Source organism: Oryza sativa, chromosome 7, assembly GCF_034140825.1.
Source record: "Oryza sativa Japonica Group chromosome 7, ASM3414082v1".
In the NCBI taxonomy this organism is placed as follows: Eukaryota; Viridiplantae; Streptophyta; class Magnoliopsida; order Poales; family Poaceae; genus Oryza; species Oryza sativa.
Genome location: NC_089041.1, coordinates 4,276,028 through 4,292,399, shown reverse-complemented (window position 1 = coordinate 4,292,399; position 16,372 = coordinate 4,276,028). Strand labels below are relative to the sequence as shown.

Below are 16,372 nucleotides of genomic sequence, written 5' to 3'. Positions count from 1 at the left end.
CGCTGTTGCTGACCAGGACACTACCACTGCCATTGGGAGCTCCTATTCCTTTCTCTGATTGGATTTTTTAGGATGAAAATTGTTGGAAACGATATTAATAACTAAAATTTTATGAAAATGGTATCACTATGGTTGGGAACTTTTTATATTTATAAATCTAACTAACATTTTAGTGATGACTTCAATATAATTCATACATAAATTAAAAAAACCAAATTTTACATAAAGCTAAAAACAATATCTTACTTTTCTTTATGAAAACAATATCGGTATGGTCAGAAATTTCCCTACCTTTTTTTCACTAGTTATTTTTTCTATATCAACTCCTTTCTGTTCTTTTTCTTGTCGTCATGGTAACTGACATGTCGCCGTCGCTCTATATCGCGCCACCGTCTTTCTCTGGTGCCTATTCCCCCTCGTAGTCCCTGGAGGTGGCCGCGCTGCTGTTTCTCCATGATCTCCCTGGCGTTGGATGTCGCTAATTATACGGCCCCACATTACCACATGGGGGTGTTGTCGGCATCGGCTACGAGCAAGCGATAGGAAAGCTACTATACAACGCTCTTGGAGTGCGCATGGAGCGAGCGACTATTTAGGGTATGTTTGGCAGAGCTCTAGCTCCAACTACATGTCTTCTGGAGCTAAGGCCCAACCAAACAGTTTCAACTCCACCTAAAAAGGGAGCTAGAGTGAAACTGACTAGAATGCTCTCATAAAATAAATTAAGAAGGTGAAGCTCGGTTTAAACTGCTCTACAACTTCACTTCAAATCGAGCTCTTGAAGATAAACTTCGAAGTTGAAGCTCTGCTAAACATACCCTTAGTCACTTGTTTGCCTTCTCTCTTCACTAATCTCTTTTCAGCTCAGCATGCAATCCAACGTGGAATGCTTATCGCTATAGTATTTGGAGTGCCATTGTACTTTTTTTAAAGTATCTAGTCATATGCAGCCCTATGAAAAGCAAAACTAATACAGCCAATGATTAATAACCGTACCAACTCATGGTGGGTACTGCATCTTTATTAAAAAAACAACCTCACTTTGAAACCACCTATACTATCACCATGGTTGCACAATTGGATGACACTACACAATAGAATTTCCTGGTGAGTATCAGGATTCGCCAAACCGTCTTGGTGAGATTACCTTTAACCCACAGTAAGGTGGTTATCATGTGCAGAAACTGTGTGGTTATCGTGAACCATGCTGTTATCGTGAGGATTACCGTGGTTTCCAAAAACTGAAAAGGTTACCGTACGTTATATCATTATATCACGTGGCCAGGGAAGCAACCGGCTGGCCTCTTACCGCTCTCCATCTAGTACTTGTGATATATGCTTGATACTCTCCATACTTTTAAATTTTATTGTAAAAATATAGACTCTCTAGTATCTATACTATTATCTCAATCAATCACAACTATCTTTTATTTAATTTTTCCGCGTTCTCTTCTTCGTATCAACCAACTTCAATACATTAATTGTTATAAATATGAATAAAGTGTACGTGTGTTTATAGGGACAAGTGTACTACCATGTTTCTTTAAAAAAAAATCCTAGGGAGTGAGTAGGATTTTGGGGTTTCCGTGGTAGCTAGGCTGTGAGTGTCATGTGGTCCAAACTCCATAGTAGAATTGACTTGAGAAAAAATCGGCAAAGCCTAGCTACGGTCTTTCACAGAGTTTTCCTCGTCCCTGACGATCTGATCACTTCCTCGTCAACAACAAGTCTCTCTGTCGTCCACTCGATCCGATCCTTCCTCCCGTGTCCCTCCTCCACTCGATCTGCTACCTCCTGGACACGGCGACGTACGGCTGATCCGTCGTCCGGTGGCTGGGGTTCCTGGCGGGAGACGCCGGTCGTGCAGAGGTCGGTCTCCTCCTTCCTTTCCATGGCAGCAAAGCCGGCCGACATAGGAGAGAGAGAGAAATGAGTTTAGAATAGTATTCTCTTAGTTGCAAAATATAGTAAATCTAGGATTAGATGGGAATACAATCATGGTACCAATATATCTGTTCAGATTCGTAGTATTAGGTTGTATCTCTTTCGATTGCTATATTTTTAAATAGATGTATTTTTCTCTTTTTCACATTATAGGACGTTTTGGGATTTTATAGATTCATATATGGATCCATATATATGTTTATAGATGTGTATAAATTCATATGTATGCTAGTATATTTAGATAAAAAACGTCTTATATCGTGGAACGGAACGAAACGGAGGGAATTGTAGATAGGATATATTATAGGTATAACTAATTAATTACACTGGGCAAAAACTGTCACAAACAACCGGGGTATTTACTATTTTCTTGTTGTACATACATGCATCGAGCTTTAATATTGTGAATCGATTTGTTGCTGTTTGCAAAAAAAAATGGAATTTTAGCACGGAGCATATGATTATTCTTGGTGCTATGGTTTTATAGTTTCATAAAATCATGCTGTTAATAAATTGTTATTTGATTGACCATATTTGTGGGTTCTAAATTAATTCTGAAATATATGAAGAATTATTTGATCTATTGTATAAAAAGTTTGATAGCCATTAAGTTAAGCATTTTTTTTTTGTTTTTGTTTTGACACAATAGTAGCAAGTAAAATTAATAAACAGTGCGGTTATATGAAACTGTAGGACTATAATATATCCAGTGTTATATGCCACGTGCCAAAACTTCTGGATTTATGCAATTTAGATCATAATATATACCTAGAATTTTAAAGAATTTACTCTGACTTCTTTTTCTTTACGTTTCTGGGTTGTAGTACGTCGAAAATGTAATCTTCTTTTTAAAACTTGTACTAAATGATTACTGGAATATCCAACACAGGTGCTCTTAAATTTATAATAATGAAGGATTTTATGAAACTTTATCATCAGCGGGAAATCCAGCTGCTTGTGCTCCTCAGCTTCACACTCCAAATGTTCCTCTTTTTCACCGGCAGTCTTCGGAGGCGCAACACCAATGTGTTCCTCAGGGTTTCTATCTGGACAGCTTATTTGGGAGCAGACTTCACAGCAGTTTATGCTCTTGGTTACCTCTCACGACACGATGATATTCAGAGGCAAATGTCAGGGGGAACCCAGCCACTAGCTTTCTTTTGGGCATCATTCCTCCTCATCCATCTTGGTGGGCAGGACAGCATCACCGCATTTTCAATGGCAGACAACAACTTGTGGCTGAGGCATCTCTTGAACTTGGTGGTGCAAGTAGTCCTAGCTGCATATGTTTTCTGGAAATCGCCAGCAAGGCACAGTGCAGAGCTTCTAGTTTCAGGTGTCCTTGTGTTCATTGCCGGAGTTACCAAGTATGGAGAAAGGACACTGTCTCTCAAGTATGGAAGGTTTAAAAGTCTCGAGAGCTCAACTGGAGATCACTACAAGAAACGGTTTCCGGAATTAAACGATTCGGATCATGGCTATTCTAAGGTAGTTTTGGATGCTCTATGTTCAATGCTAAATGTCCACAATGTCTTTGCAGCGCGTAACCCATTTGTTAATGGTCCAGAATCTAATTCCCCAGTTGTTATTGCTCGAGACACGGTACAGGGAACCAAAAAAATGCTCAAGGTGGTGGAGCTTGAGCTTGCAATCATGTACGATGACCTCTACACAAAGGCTCTTGTGCTGAGAACAAGGATAGGCATGATTCTCCGATGCACCTCTCACGCATGTTCCCTCCTTGCTTTTGCACTGTTCCTTACATGTGACAAACGGAGGTACAACGGAGTTGATGTTGCGATCACCTATTCGCTGTTTATCGGAGGCTTTTTCCTTGATCTTTCTGCAGTGTTTATCTTCATAATGTCTCCATGGACTTGGGCGTGGTTGAAGGCTCAGAAATGCGACCGGCTGGCTAGCTTGTCCTGGTTCCTTTTTTCCAGTGATATTGGCTGGCCAGAGAAAAGGCCACGGTGGTCGAATTCCATCGGACAGTACAACTTGCTGAACTGGGTTTCTGGTGGAGACCAGCCAAGATCATACAACCAGAAAGTGGTGGCTCTAGTGAGAAGATTGTCGAGTTTAGTCGGTGTTGGAAAAGAAGATTTGTTCTGGCTGAGCAAGACGTTGGACACTGAGCATGTGGAGGCCGATGAAAAGACGATGGAGTTTGTCGTAAAGGGGATTAGTAGCTTGAGCGATGAAGTCTCCGAGCAACAACAATGGCAGCATCTTGGCCCATTGCTGAAAAAGATACGGGTCTGTTTTGTCGCAGATATGGGATGTGCTATTGTGGTGATGCACATATTCACTCAAGTATATTTGAATGCAGTAGAAGCCGCGGCAGCGGGAGACGAAGGAGGGGGAGATGCAGATGATATGGTGGAGGTGTGCCGAAAACTGTCCAACTACATGATGTACCTCTTTGTCAACCACCCTTCCATGCTTCCGCTCAATGCCAGCTCCGAAGCCACCGTGGTTGAGTTTGCGAAATCGAGAGAGGAACTGTCTAGGACACAACAAGGAAGCAAGATGACCCTGGATGAGCTATACAACATTATACAGCAGAATAAGGATGGTGTGTCAAGGCAAGGAACAATGGAGGAAATGTACAAGATGATACTAGAAGAGGATGTCCAACCAAGCTGGGGTGCAGTGGAGGAGATGGCAGCAATGTGGCTGCGGTTCCTCATCTTCGCCGCCGGCAGGTCCAATGGTAAGGTGCACGCGGCGGAGCTGGCCAGCGGAGGGGAGCTCATCACCTTCGCCTGGCTGCTCATGGCCCGGGAAGGGCTCGGCGAATCCGAGAGGAGAAGGGTCCGGCTGACGTCCACCATATCGTCCATTTCGTCTGCTGATTCTGCTGGTGCTGCAGCTGATTTGAAGGAAGCATATGCGTTCTTTTTCAACTGATTAAAGTTTGAAAGTTTGATTAGTACTTTAGCTGATTTGAGTAGCTTTGTTTGTTGTTCCCTACATCTTTATAATCTAAAGCTATGTATGAAGTAGAGTTAGGATTAATAACCAGCAATCTTCCTGTGATAAGAGATAATGCATGGCTGATATGATTTGGGCTTTCTATAGCTGCCAGCCCCTATATATATCCCAGATTTTCTCCTTCCTTTTCTCTTGACTGTAACCGTATCTGTGTAATACTTCGCCATATATACAGTTGTAAGAAGTTGAACAAGATTGTCATTTATACTAATCGAAGCTGGAATATCATATTGCAGTTGAAGTGATATGATTCAAGAAGTCTCTAAGAATTCTCTCTTTTAAGAAAACATTCCAGTGGGCAACAAATAGACCATGAACACCCTGTAACTTTGTAAAAAAAAAAGACAGTGGTGCTTGTTTATATGTGCAACTTAAATCAAAATCAATAACACAAAAAAGCTAACATAACAAGATGACTAGTTTTATTGAACATAAAAGTCTACATTTGCGACACATAAGCATACCCCGTAACATTAAAATTTGCATAGAACCAAAGCTTGAAAACAAAACATCAATCACAGGCCATACCATAATAATTATACTAAATTGAGTTACACTGTCATATTAATAACTAACAATCTATCTTCTCCCATTTTTTGGGAAAACATTTGTAGATATTACAAATGTAACATAGCACCGTAGCGATTTTGTAAATCTAAATTCAGAGATTTCTGTTCAACTATTCCTTCTGTAGTTAATTCTACTTATCGATATGGTTACAATACTAAGTACTCATCAGGTAATTCCTATCCTTGATGAAATGCATGTTTAAGAAAACATCAACAAAACTTACAACAATTTCAGTGCAACTAACAATTCAGTAACCTTTACAAAATCAGTACCATTTGGTAAGTGGTTGAGTTGATTTCTCGGAAAGATGAGGCCAGTCCATCAAAAGAACAGGACATGGAAACCAAATTAAGTGTAAACTCTATTTTTTGCCCTTAACTTTGCTTGGAATCTATTTTCCACCCTAAACTACGAAACCAATTATTTTTCACCTCTACTCCCTATTTCATAATTCATGGTGGTTTTGATCAATTTGATATAGTATGAACTTCAATCAGGTATGTTTCACGACTCTGGATCTAAGTAAGTGATATTTGCATAAAAATATGCACAGTAAGAGTATAAAATAGGAAAACCACATCCATTTCAAACACAACCACTGAAAAGCATTTGAGTTTTATAGTTCAGGATGAAAAATGAACTTTACCGCCAAATTAATGAGGTCAAAACTACACATAATATAATCTAGACGGGAAAGGTTGCTGCAATAGATTGGCATGTAAGAATTGTCAAGTTGTATGTGCACTCCACCAAATTATCTATTTGTTCCACCCAAATCACATCTGCAAACAATTTATTTATTTTTGGCAAAAAATAAAGGGACCTTCTACATTTATGTCAAAAAATTTTCATTAGCAAACAATCAGAATTCCAGCCATATATTATCTCTGTGAAATTCACAAGTTACAAGGATATTTATTGTAAATTTCATATGCAAAATATCACAATGAAAAGTTTACAGGTATCTGCTGTGCTGTAATAACATGACATCAAGAATATATGGCTGACCAACTATTAACCTCGGTTCACTAGAAAGGCACCTATAAAACAACAATCATAAAAATTTAAATGGAATTGGGCACTGCTATTTGATCCACACGAATTGCTTGTTTATCGATCCAGCAAACACTACAACAAAAATGCACTGTAGAGACATCTTTTTAATACTATAGAAACATTTTTAAAATGCCTCTACAATGCAATGGAGGCATTTTTCAAAATACCTTTTGGTGAATTATCTCTAGAAGTGAAGATGCATTTTATAAAATGTCTCTATAAGAAAGTAGAGGTACTTTCGAGGGGCATTAAATCGTGTGGCAACTATAGCTAATCAATGTAAAAAAAGAGAAAAAATATTATTCAATGCCAATCCTTAAACACGTGAATAAGACATGTGGCTAGTTTATATTAAAAAAATGAAAGATGGCATGCTCATGTATCAAAATTAGGAACATGGATATATTGTACAGGCTTTACCCTCAATTTCATTGAACCCTCAAAATTTATCGCAACTTGTGATATGCACAATATCCATAACTACACAAGTATTATAGGCAAACTAAAGGAAAACAGGAGAATGAATATCGCAAGGACGAAGTCCTAGAATGAAATGAAAGGGAGGAGAACGAAGATGGTGGATAAGTAGGCTAACCAGCGAGAACCCCTTTGCTATTTTACACTACTACCGGAAGGACGAGAAGCTACCAATGGTCAAATTCCACCAGATCCACTCGACTAGTTTAGTTCCCAAATTTTCTTTCCCAAAAACATCACATCGAATCTTTGAACACATGATGGAGCATTAAATATAGATAAAAACAAAACTAACTGTACAGTTTGCATGGAAATCGCGAGACGAATCTTTAAAGCCTACTTAGTCCATGATTAGCCATAAATGTTATAGTAACCCACATATGCTAATGATGGCTTAATTAGGCTCAAAAGTTTCGTCTCGCGGTTTCTAGCCGAGTTATGAAATTAGTTTTTCCATTCGTATCCAAAAACCCCTTCTGACACCCGGTCAAACATCCGATGTGACACCAAAAAATTTTCTTTTCACGAACTGAACACACCCTAAGGCCATGATATGGAGAGGAGAGGTCATGTGAGATAGAACCCCTATAGCTTTGAGAGCTGGGAAGAAGAGGTGGCATCACGTGGCCTGTTCACACAATGGATGGAGGCATTTGTCGCGTCGATGGCTGCTCACACAGGGAGGGACCCCCTAGGGGTGTGTTCGGCACCTCCTTTTCCCAACTCATCTCTCTCGTTTTCCACGCGCACGCTTTTCAAACTACTAAACGGTGTTTTCTTAAAAAAAGTTTCTACACGAAAGTTGTTTATAAAATAAATTAATCCATTTTTGGAAAAAAAATTAGCTAATACTTAATTAACCACGCGCTAATGGACTGCTCCATTTTTCGCGCGTATTGTTCCCGGTTGGAAACCTGTACTACCAAACACACCCTAGGGAGGCATATGAGGAGTGAGGATGGTAGCAAAGCACCTACGTGTTAGGGCAAGTACTATAATACTTGATGTGTTGCACCTGAAAATGTCACATATATAGAATTGAATGATGAGGTAGAAGAAATAAGTGAGAAAAGAGAAGGTGAGCCACCCCTCATGCAATACAAGGGGTAACCTCCACACAAACCCAAAAAAAAAGAGATGAAAAAAAAGATGGGATTGGACAACACTCCCGCGTCATTGAGTGCCTATTAGGTTCAGCAGCCACCACCAGCCAAATCCCTTCAACACGCAGCCACTGCACCAACACCTCGCTGTCGGCTAGCCATCAAAGCAGGATCTCAGCCTCCGACGCACTCCAGATCCATCCACGTGGACAGGTTGGAGAGAGAGAGGGTGAGAGAGAAGGATGGATCCCCTCTCCCCCGCACTAGCCCACCCAACGTGGCCATCTGCAAGGGGGCAAACGCTTGGAGAGGAACTAACTGCAGTCATCAACGCCGACCTCATGGCACTAACATCATCGCTGCCTTGGCCCGGTTGCCTGTGTCGTCCACAACGAGCTACCTGGTCACATCGCTGCCGTCTTTGCTGCCCAGGCGGCCTCTCCACCACACCGCTCCTACTAGCCCCGTCGCCTCTACGCCGCACTCATCAGGTGCGAGCCTCCATGTCGTGCTTGCTGGCCGCTCTTGTCCCAGCGTCGCCGACACCTCCACTACTGGCCACTCGTGCCAGCTTCCCACTGCCGTTGGCTCCATCCCCGCGCAGCCGCCAGCTCTGTCGCTCCTTCACTGCTTCCCTGCAGCCGCTGGTGCCACCGTGCCAGCCTCTTGTTACCATCGGCACCGCCCACATCGTCCTGTTGTTGTTGACACCACCGGTTTCGCCGCACCGACCACTGCCTCCCGCCGTGCTGTCCATGGCCTCCAGCCTCACCACGTCGTCCACAACCTCTCGCCGCAGATTGTCCCCGCACGCCACCACCCACTTCGGTTGCTCCCCGGCCAGATCCAAGTAGGGACGTTGAATCTGGCTATGTGGGGACCGGATCCGGTTGGGGCGGTGCCGAATCCGCTGCCTCACGCCAGATAAGCCGTCGTCGTCCTCTAGCTTCCAAGCTCCGCGCCTCCTCCCCCACGCCGGAGGCGGAATGTCACCGAGGTTTAGCCCCGCCACTGTCATCCTCGCTTGCCGCCCGATTCTCCCAGCGGCGCACTCCAATGCGGTGGCGAGACGAAGAGATGAGGAGGGGAGGGGGCGGCTGGCAGCTAGGGTTCGCCACGAGCTGCCTGCGCGTGGGCGACGTGGAGCGTCTTTTTAGGGGGTTGCGTCAATTGGCTGTCCTAGAGAACCTTTTTCTTTCATGGCCATCCAGTGCAAGTGTGCAACCGCATTCAGACGAAGAGTAGGAACTGTGAGATGGATATATCAGGTTGAATGCTCCATCAAGCTATACCATCGATGATCCTATTCGTTGTTAATTTTTCTTCCAGTTATCTTCTGTTCTGCATTCATGATCTGGGCAATGATCGAGTAGCTGTAGTAGCGTATTGGCCTCCGGCGCCGAAGGAGCCAACATCAGATGCGAGATTAATTCTCTCCATGGACGAAAGTACCCTTTCTAATTGATTTTCAGACGGTTAAGCACCTTCTAATCTTAGCCTCTCGTCTTCTTTGAAATCCATGCTTTTTTTTTAGTGGGAGAGCATAGAAGCACATCTCAAGGGAAGCTTGTCCAGGGAGTCAGTTATTAGATCGTGCTATATCTCTGGACAAATGGCAGATGCCTTTGCAAGCCCATCATGGGCATTCACTGCCAAGCTACATGCCTCAATTAAATCAGGAATAATGTACATTTGTGAATCCAAAGATTTGAATACAGGAATGACGGTGTTAACATCCAAATTCAACACATATATCATATTCAAAATAGAAAAACATTACTAAAATTTGGAAATAACTGTTATTCCTTCACGGAGCCGGTCTGACACCGTAGGTGTTTGGTCGGTCTGACCGGCGGCTCATGGTTATTACATAGATACACGTCACGAAGCGAAATAAAAGGCATAGGCTTCCTTCGTATTAGTGTCGGCGCAAGCAGAATTTGCAATGAGGATCCTTTTCGCCTCGGAATCCCCGAGGCCGGCCTTGACCATGAGCAGCCAGACGAAGGTGATGAGCTCCCCTCCACAGGCCAGCTCCGCCGCGTGCATCGGCCCCCGGGACTTGCCGGCGGTGTAGATGAGGAGCCTCGTCCACATGTCCACCATCTCCCTCAACGTTTCGTCGCATGGATCCACCATCTCCTCCAGTGCTCGCCCTCTCACCACCTTCATCAGCTGCGCAGCCTCAGCCAGCGTAGCCTCGGAGCTGACGTTGAGCGGCAGCATGGAAGGGTGGTTCACCAAGAGGTACATCATGTAGTTGGACAGCTTCCGGCACACCTCCATCATATCATTTGCTTCTCCTCCCTGACCTGCTTCTTCTTCTTCTTCTTCTGCTGCAGCAGCAGCATTCATCAGGTACTCCTCTGTGAATGAGTGAATCACGACAATGGCAGCACCAAAGTCCGCGGTGAAATGAACTCTTATGGTTTCGAGGAATGGGCCAAGCTTTGGCCATGCCCGGGACGCGACATCGGAGAATTCGTCGCGGATGCGATTGATCCCCTCCACCACAAACTCCATCGTCTTCTCATCTACCTCTAGGAACTTAGTGTCCAGCAGCTTGCTCATCCAAAACAATTTTTTCTTTCCAACGCCGACTAACCTCGCCGATCTTCTCACCAGAGCCATCACTTTCTGGTTGCATGATCTTGTTGGTTGGTCTGATCCAGAGTCCCAGCTGAGTAAGCTGTACTGTCCAATGGAACTAGACCACAGTGGCCTTCTCTCGGGCCACCCAATATCACTGGAAAAGAGGAACCAGGACAAGTTGGCTAGCCAGTCTCTCTTCTGTGCAGCCTTCAACCAGACCCAAGTCCATGGAGATGTTATGACAATAAACATCGCACAAAAATCTAGGAAAAAGCCTCCGATAAACAGTGAATACGTAATTGCAATATCAACTCCAATGTACCGATCTTTATCACTCGCAAGGAAGAGTGCAAAAGCAACGAAGGAGCATGCGTGAGAGATGCATCGGAGTATAATGCCTGTCCTTGTTCTCAGCACAAGAGCCTTTGTGTAGAGGTCATCGTACATCATGGCGAGCTCAAGCTCCACCAACTTGAACATTTTTTTGGCGTCGACTTGAGTATCATCTGGACCAACACTTGGGAAGCTATAACCGAACAAGTTGCGCGCTGCAAAGACATTGAGGACATTGAACATTGAACATAGAGCATTGGAAACCATATTTCGATAGTCGCAATCAGAGTCTCTTAGTTCCGGAAACCGTTGCTTGTAGTGATGCCCAGGTGAGCTCTCAAGGCTTTTTGAGCTCCCACACTTGAGTGACCATGTCCTTTCTCCATACTTGATAACTCCAACGATGAACACGAACACACCCGAAACTATAAGCTCCGCACTCTGCCTTCTAGCTGACTTCCAGAAAACGTACACGGCGAGGACTACTTGCACGACCAAATTCAAGAAATGCCTCAGCCACAAGTCATTGTCCTCCATGGCAAAAGCAGTGATTGTGTCCTGACCACCGAGATGGATGAGGAAAAACGGTGCCCAAAAAAAAGACAGTGGCAGCTGACTTCTCCTTGATATGATGCTCTCCTGTACTCCTGAGAGGTTGCCAAGAGCATAAACTGCTACCCAATCTGCTCCTAAATAAGCTGTCCAAATAGAAACACTGAGGAATATGTTGGTGCTGCGCCGCCGAAGGCTGCCAGTGAAAAAGAGGAACACTTGGAGTGCGAAGCTGACGAGGACAAACAGCTGGATTTCCCTCTCATAATATAGTTCCACCAAATTCTTCATCGCATAAATATTATTGACACCAAGCCACCTGTTGTATACAATTAGTTATATAGATTAGCACTTTTTTTGTGAGATAAAGTTGTTTTAGCTTTATGCATGTTCAAGAAAGAAAACAGTCGGAGAAGCACTGGCTGCACTACACATATGCAATTTCAATAAGAATTTACATTGTGACACCACCTTGCTAATGTTCGCTAAGATGTGGCCAAGAATTTGTTTACTCCATCTTGCCTTAGCCCCCAGGGGAATAAGAGCATGACGTGTGAGGTCCATGGCTATGAAACTTAATTTGGCACAAAAAACTTGTAACAACAAAAGAATCAACTGTTACAAAACATTCTATCTCTTGTAGCATGTGCCTGCGTATATAGTGGTGTGTGTTTACGCATGGACATCTTCCAGGTAACACAAAAGTAAAAAAAAAAAAGGGAACATAATCAATGCCCCATAGTTTGTGACAATTTTTACCATGGTAATTATAATTACTCCATATTATATTTCTAGAAGAATTACGAATCCTAACTGTAGGAAGAAACCCATAGAAACCATTGCTTCGATCTAAAAACAAAAGGTATATAAGAATCTCATATAGTTTGGGTCTATAGATGGTCAAATGGGCCGCCCGGTCTGGCCCGGGCACGACCAGGCCTGAGCCCAAGATCAGTCGGGCCAGCACGGCCCGACCTACACACTGGGCCGGGTCGGGCCTGCCCACGAACTACACCAATGGCTTAGGCATGGCCCAATAAGACCCAGGCTGTGCTGGCCGGTCCGGAGGCACGAAATCCCCCGTGCTCCTCCTTGGAGTAAGTCTATTTTGCCTTCCTTATCTCTTTGAGCTGTGTTTTATATGGATGGAATAAGTCTATTTTGCATCGCTCATCTCTTTGGTCATGCCTTATATGGCTCAAATAAGTCTATTTTTCCTACCTGATCATTGGACCATGCTGAGGCAGAGGCCCAGGCACGGCCCAACAGTCGGGTTGGTCTAGCACGGGCCCCACACCAGTCGGGTCATGCCGTTCCTGGGCCGAGCCATCGGGTCCCTAGCCTTTTGGCCATCTATATTTGGGACAGGAACAAAGGGGAAAGAAATTTGTCAACCTATTAGGGAAAAAGTACACCGAAGGTCCCTCAACTTGTCATCAAGTTACAAAATCGTCCCCCAATCACAAAACCAGATATCTGACGTCCCTTAACTAATCAAAACCGGTCACAATAGGTCCTTCAGTGGTAGGGGTGAAAACGGTACGAAAACGGACGGAAACCATCTTTATCGTTTTCGTTTTCATATTTTTTTGGGAATCGGAATCGGAAACCCCGGATACGAAAACAGAATCGAATATTATCGAAACCGAAAACGGAGCGAAAACAAACCGGCGCGAATACGGTAACGAAAATTTATCGGAATAAAAAACCCCTCAAACTGATAAATCCAATTGAATAAATTATCTATGTTTAAAAGAGTAATGTTGTTGAATAATCCCAATGTAGGAAAAAATATTCTTATGTAATTTTAGATTTGCATAACAAATATTTTTTTAAAAAATACCAGCCAAACACCATGGTATTCACTATTTAGTGCTTAAAAAAAGAATCCAGGGTATTTTAGTCACAAAATTTCTGGTAATTCCGAGAAAATATTTGAAAATTTCGAGAAAATTTTCGGAAAGTTTCCGACCGATTCCGAGTTCCGACGGAAACCGCCCTTATCATTTCCGATTCTGTTTCCGAGAAAATATTTCCGAATTTGTTTCCGTTTCCGAAAAATTCCGAAAAAATTCCGACCGACAGATTCCGTTTTCGAAAATAAGTATGCAATCCGGAAAGTTTCCGTACCGTTTTCACCCCTATTCAGTGGTTTTGACCCCGATTTTATCCTACGTGGTGGCTAAGTCAGCGTGGGACCCACGTGAACCCCATATGTCAGCGTGGCCACGTCAGCCTCCTCTCTCTTTCCCCTATTCTCCCCCTTCCTCATGTCACCGAAGATTTTGCAAAAATACATATTGAAGAAAACGAGTGAGTTTTTTTCCTTGTGCCGCTGCCAAACATAGTCCAATTAGAAAATTAAATGAACAGATCCATATTATGCCTAAACTATCCGCACGCTTGTAGAAAAAGAATCCCTCAACTGTTCTACTGGACATTATCCACCCTTCCATTTCTAAAACCGTTCCAATTTATCCTTAGGTTCAAACGAATTAAGGTGAATTTGTTTATGGTTTAAGAATGTAATTTGTTATCGAAAACCTCTCCGGCCCTGACGGTTTTCTAGATAACTGTAATATATAATCGAGCAGTCATAGACGAACCCAGTGGAATTTAAACAAAATTTGACGAAAAAAATTTCTAAATATATATCGCCTTGATAAAGGCATGCACAATACTTTGAGCCTCCACGAGGCTTTGAGACAATACACATCATCCATAAATCGTTTGGCTTTTTTTAGTCAAATTTATTTAGGTTTAACTAAGTGTGTAAAAAATTTAGTAACATCCACAATACCAAATTAGTTTTGCTACATTTAACATTAAATATATTTATTTTGTGTTGAAGATGTTACTATATTTTCTTACAAACTTAATCAAACTTAAAAAAAGTTTGACTAAGAAAAAGTCAAAACAAATATGAAACGAAGGGTGTACCTTATAATGGTTGAGACAATAGTCGCTTAAATATTTTTCTTATATTATCCATCCTTCCTTTTTCCCACCTTCATGCTATAAAACTTACTTTTATCATGGGCTAAAAGATGATATTAAGCTTAACATTGATATTTCTCTCTCCTCACCTATCCCTCTCGTATGTCAGCAAATTTTACTACTGGTAGTTGGTGATTTCTCCGTTCCAAAATAAATACACCTATTATATGATGTGACATATCTTAGTACTACAAATCTAGACAGTCTGTCTAAATTTGTATTACTGGAATATGTTACATCTTGTATTAGGACCACTTATTTGTGGACAGAGCGAGTAACTCTATTAGTGTGCTATTATTAAAAATTGTTATAAATACCCGAACGTCGCATCTGTAAACGTGGTTTTGACGGTGTTGACATGGCAGTCCGGGAAGAAAAGAAGTTTTGAAAATCATGCATTACTACTGCTGAAATGATCTTTGGAAATCTTCAATTACAAAATACAGAACACTACTTTGTTTCATGTTTCAAAATACAAGGCGCAGATGCATATATGCAATTAACAACCACCTCTCCCTTTTCTAAATTTGTTTTCTAAAAATCCTATTTACATGGAATAAGATTTACACCTTACCTTTGATCCACCACACTGCATGGGCTTTAGGCCACCTGGCCCATCTTGTGTAACATGGCCCAAAGGCATAACATTGGGTACCTAGATACCGTGTCTCTTACACTCGTGATTTCTAACCCATTGATGCATGCATTATATTTGTTAGGGTGATTTTGGGTTGGGGAGGAGGGGGGAAGGGGGTCACAATAAATTTTATTGGTCTATCGTGTTAGTGATGGTTGTGTTTTACTATATTTTAGGATGGAGAAACAACAAGTTAAATGAAATCCAATTATCAACAAAGGGGTAATCTGAGGCAGCAACAAATATTACGAAAGAAACAAAGATCCAAACTTTGTCCACAAAACCACAAAATCTTTTTTTTTCACGAACGCGCAAAAGAATTGCACGTCAATATATTAAAAGAAATAAGAGTTTGTTTATACAAGCAATTAGCCAAACCGGCTTATGCCATGGGAAGGAAGAAAAAAACACAAACAAAAAGAAAGCAGAAAAACAAAGAGACTACTTCAACGGCCAAACGCAACTCCAGTCAGCGGGAAAGGGGCAGAGCTACACTACCCTCCCAAGAAGACCCCAAAGGAAGGGGGCAGAGCCGCACTACCCTCCTAAGAAAACCACAAAATCTCGAATCCCTACATCCCAATTCCCAAACCAGTCAAAAATCCTGACAAATCAGCTCAAGAACGGCGACCACCTCAAATCAAGCCAAGAAAAACCCCATTATATCTTGAAAACCAAAAAAAATAAAAGAAAAATAAAAGGCCAAGAAACGAAACCCACCCTGTCCGTGTTGGCCTCGTTTAGTCGTCGACGCTGCTGCTGCAGTCTCTCCTCGCTCGATCGCCTTCCTCCTCTCCGGCGAGCCGCTCCGGCAGCCGGCGGCGGTGGCTCTTTGCCTCAGCCACTTCGACGGCGGCAATAATGAGGCTAGCTAGAGCTCCGGACGATATGATCCGCTCGAGTGGATCAGTGGGCAGTGGCTGCTTGAAGTTGCAGCGGATTCGATTGGGCGATCGAGGACCGAGACACGAAGAGCGATCTCATCTGCAGGGCGAAAAGGTGTCGTTGCGAGGCGGACGTCTGAGGTTAATTATGTAGTATATTCGCGCGCCAAGAGTTTTCTACTGTTGACTTGAGTCAGAAGAAAATACGAAAAAGGAGGTGATTTTTTTAA

At 42.6% G+C, this 16,372-nt stretch overlaps 2 protein-coding genes across 3 annotated transcripts; one reads left to right on the top strand and one right to left on the bottom strand.

Annotated features, from left to right (window-relative positions):
• Positions 1-1,588: 1,588 nt before the first annotated feature.
• Positions 1,589-5,182, top strand: LOC4342561 (uncharacterized). Of its 2 annotated transcripts, none has more exons than XM_015792538.3 (2): positions 1,589-1,869; positions 2,834-5,182. In XM_015792538.3, the coding sequence occupies exon 2, from the start codon at positions 2,854-2,856 to the stop codon at positions 4,855-4,857; it is 2,004 nt and encodes a 667-aa protein (XP_015648024.1). In that variant the 5' UTR covers positions 1,589-1,869; positions 2,834-2,853; the 3' UTR covers positions 4,858-5,182. The 2 variants fall into 2 exon arrangements, with proteins under 2 accessions (XP_015648024.1, XP_066168681.1); XM_066312584.1 differs by having other exon boundaries at positions 1,679-1,869; positions 2,884-5,182.
• Positions 5,183-9,822: 4,640 nt separating this feature from the next.
• LOC107275522 (uncharacterized) lies at positions 9,823-16,236 on the bottom strand. The gene is made up of 2 exons (XM_015790391.2): positions 15,979-16,236; positions 9,823-11,943 (listed from the first exon to the last, which is right to left on the bottom strand). The coding sequence occupies exon 2, from the start codon at positions 11,913-11,915 to the stop codon at positions 10,029-10,031; it is 1,887 nt and encodes a 628-aa protein (XP_015645877.1). The 5' UTR covers positions 11,916-11,943; positions 15,979-16,236; the 3' UTR covers positions 9,823-10,028.
• Between the last annotated feature and the right edge of the window lie 136 nt (positions 16,237-16,372).

What these genes read in the sequence shown, in the direction of transcription:
- LOC4342561 (XM_015792538.3), top strand. Translation starts at nt 2,854, where the DNA reads ATGAAGGATTTTATGAAACTTTATCATCAGCGGGAAATCCAGCTGCTT.
- LOC107275522 (XM_015790391.2), bottom strand. Translation starts at nt 11,915, where the DNA reads ATGAAGAATTTGGTGGAACTATATTATGAGAGGGAAATCCAGCTGTTT.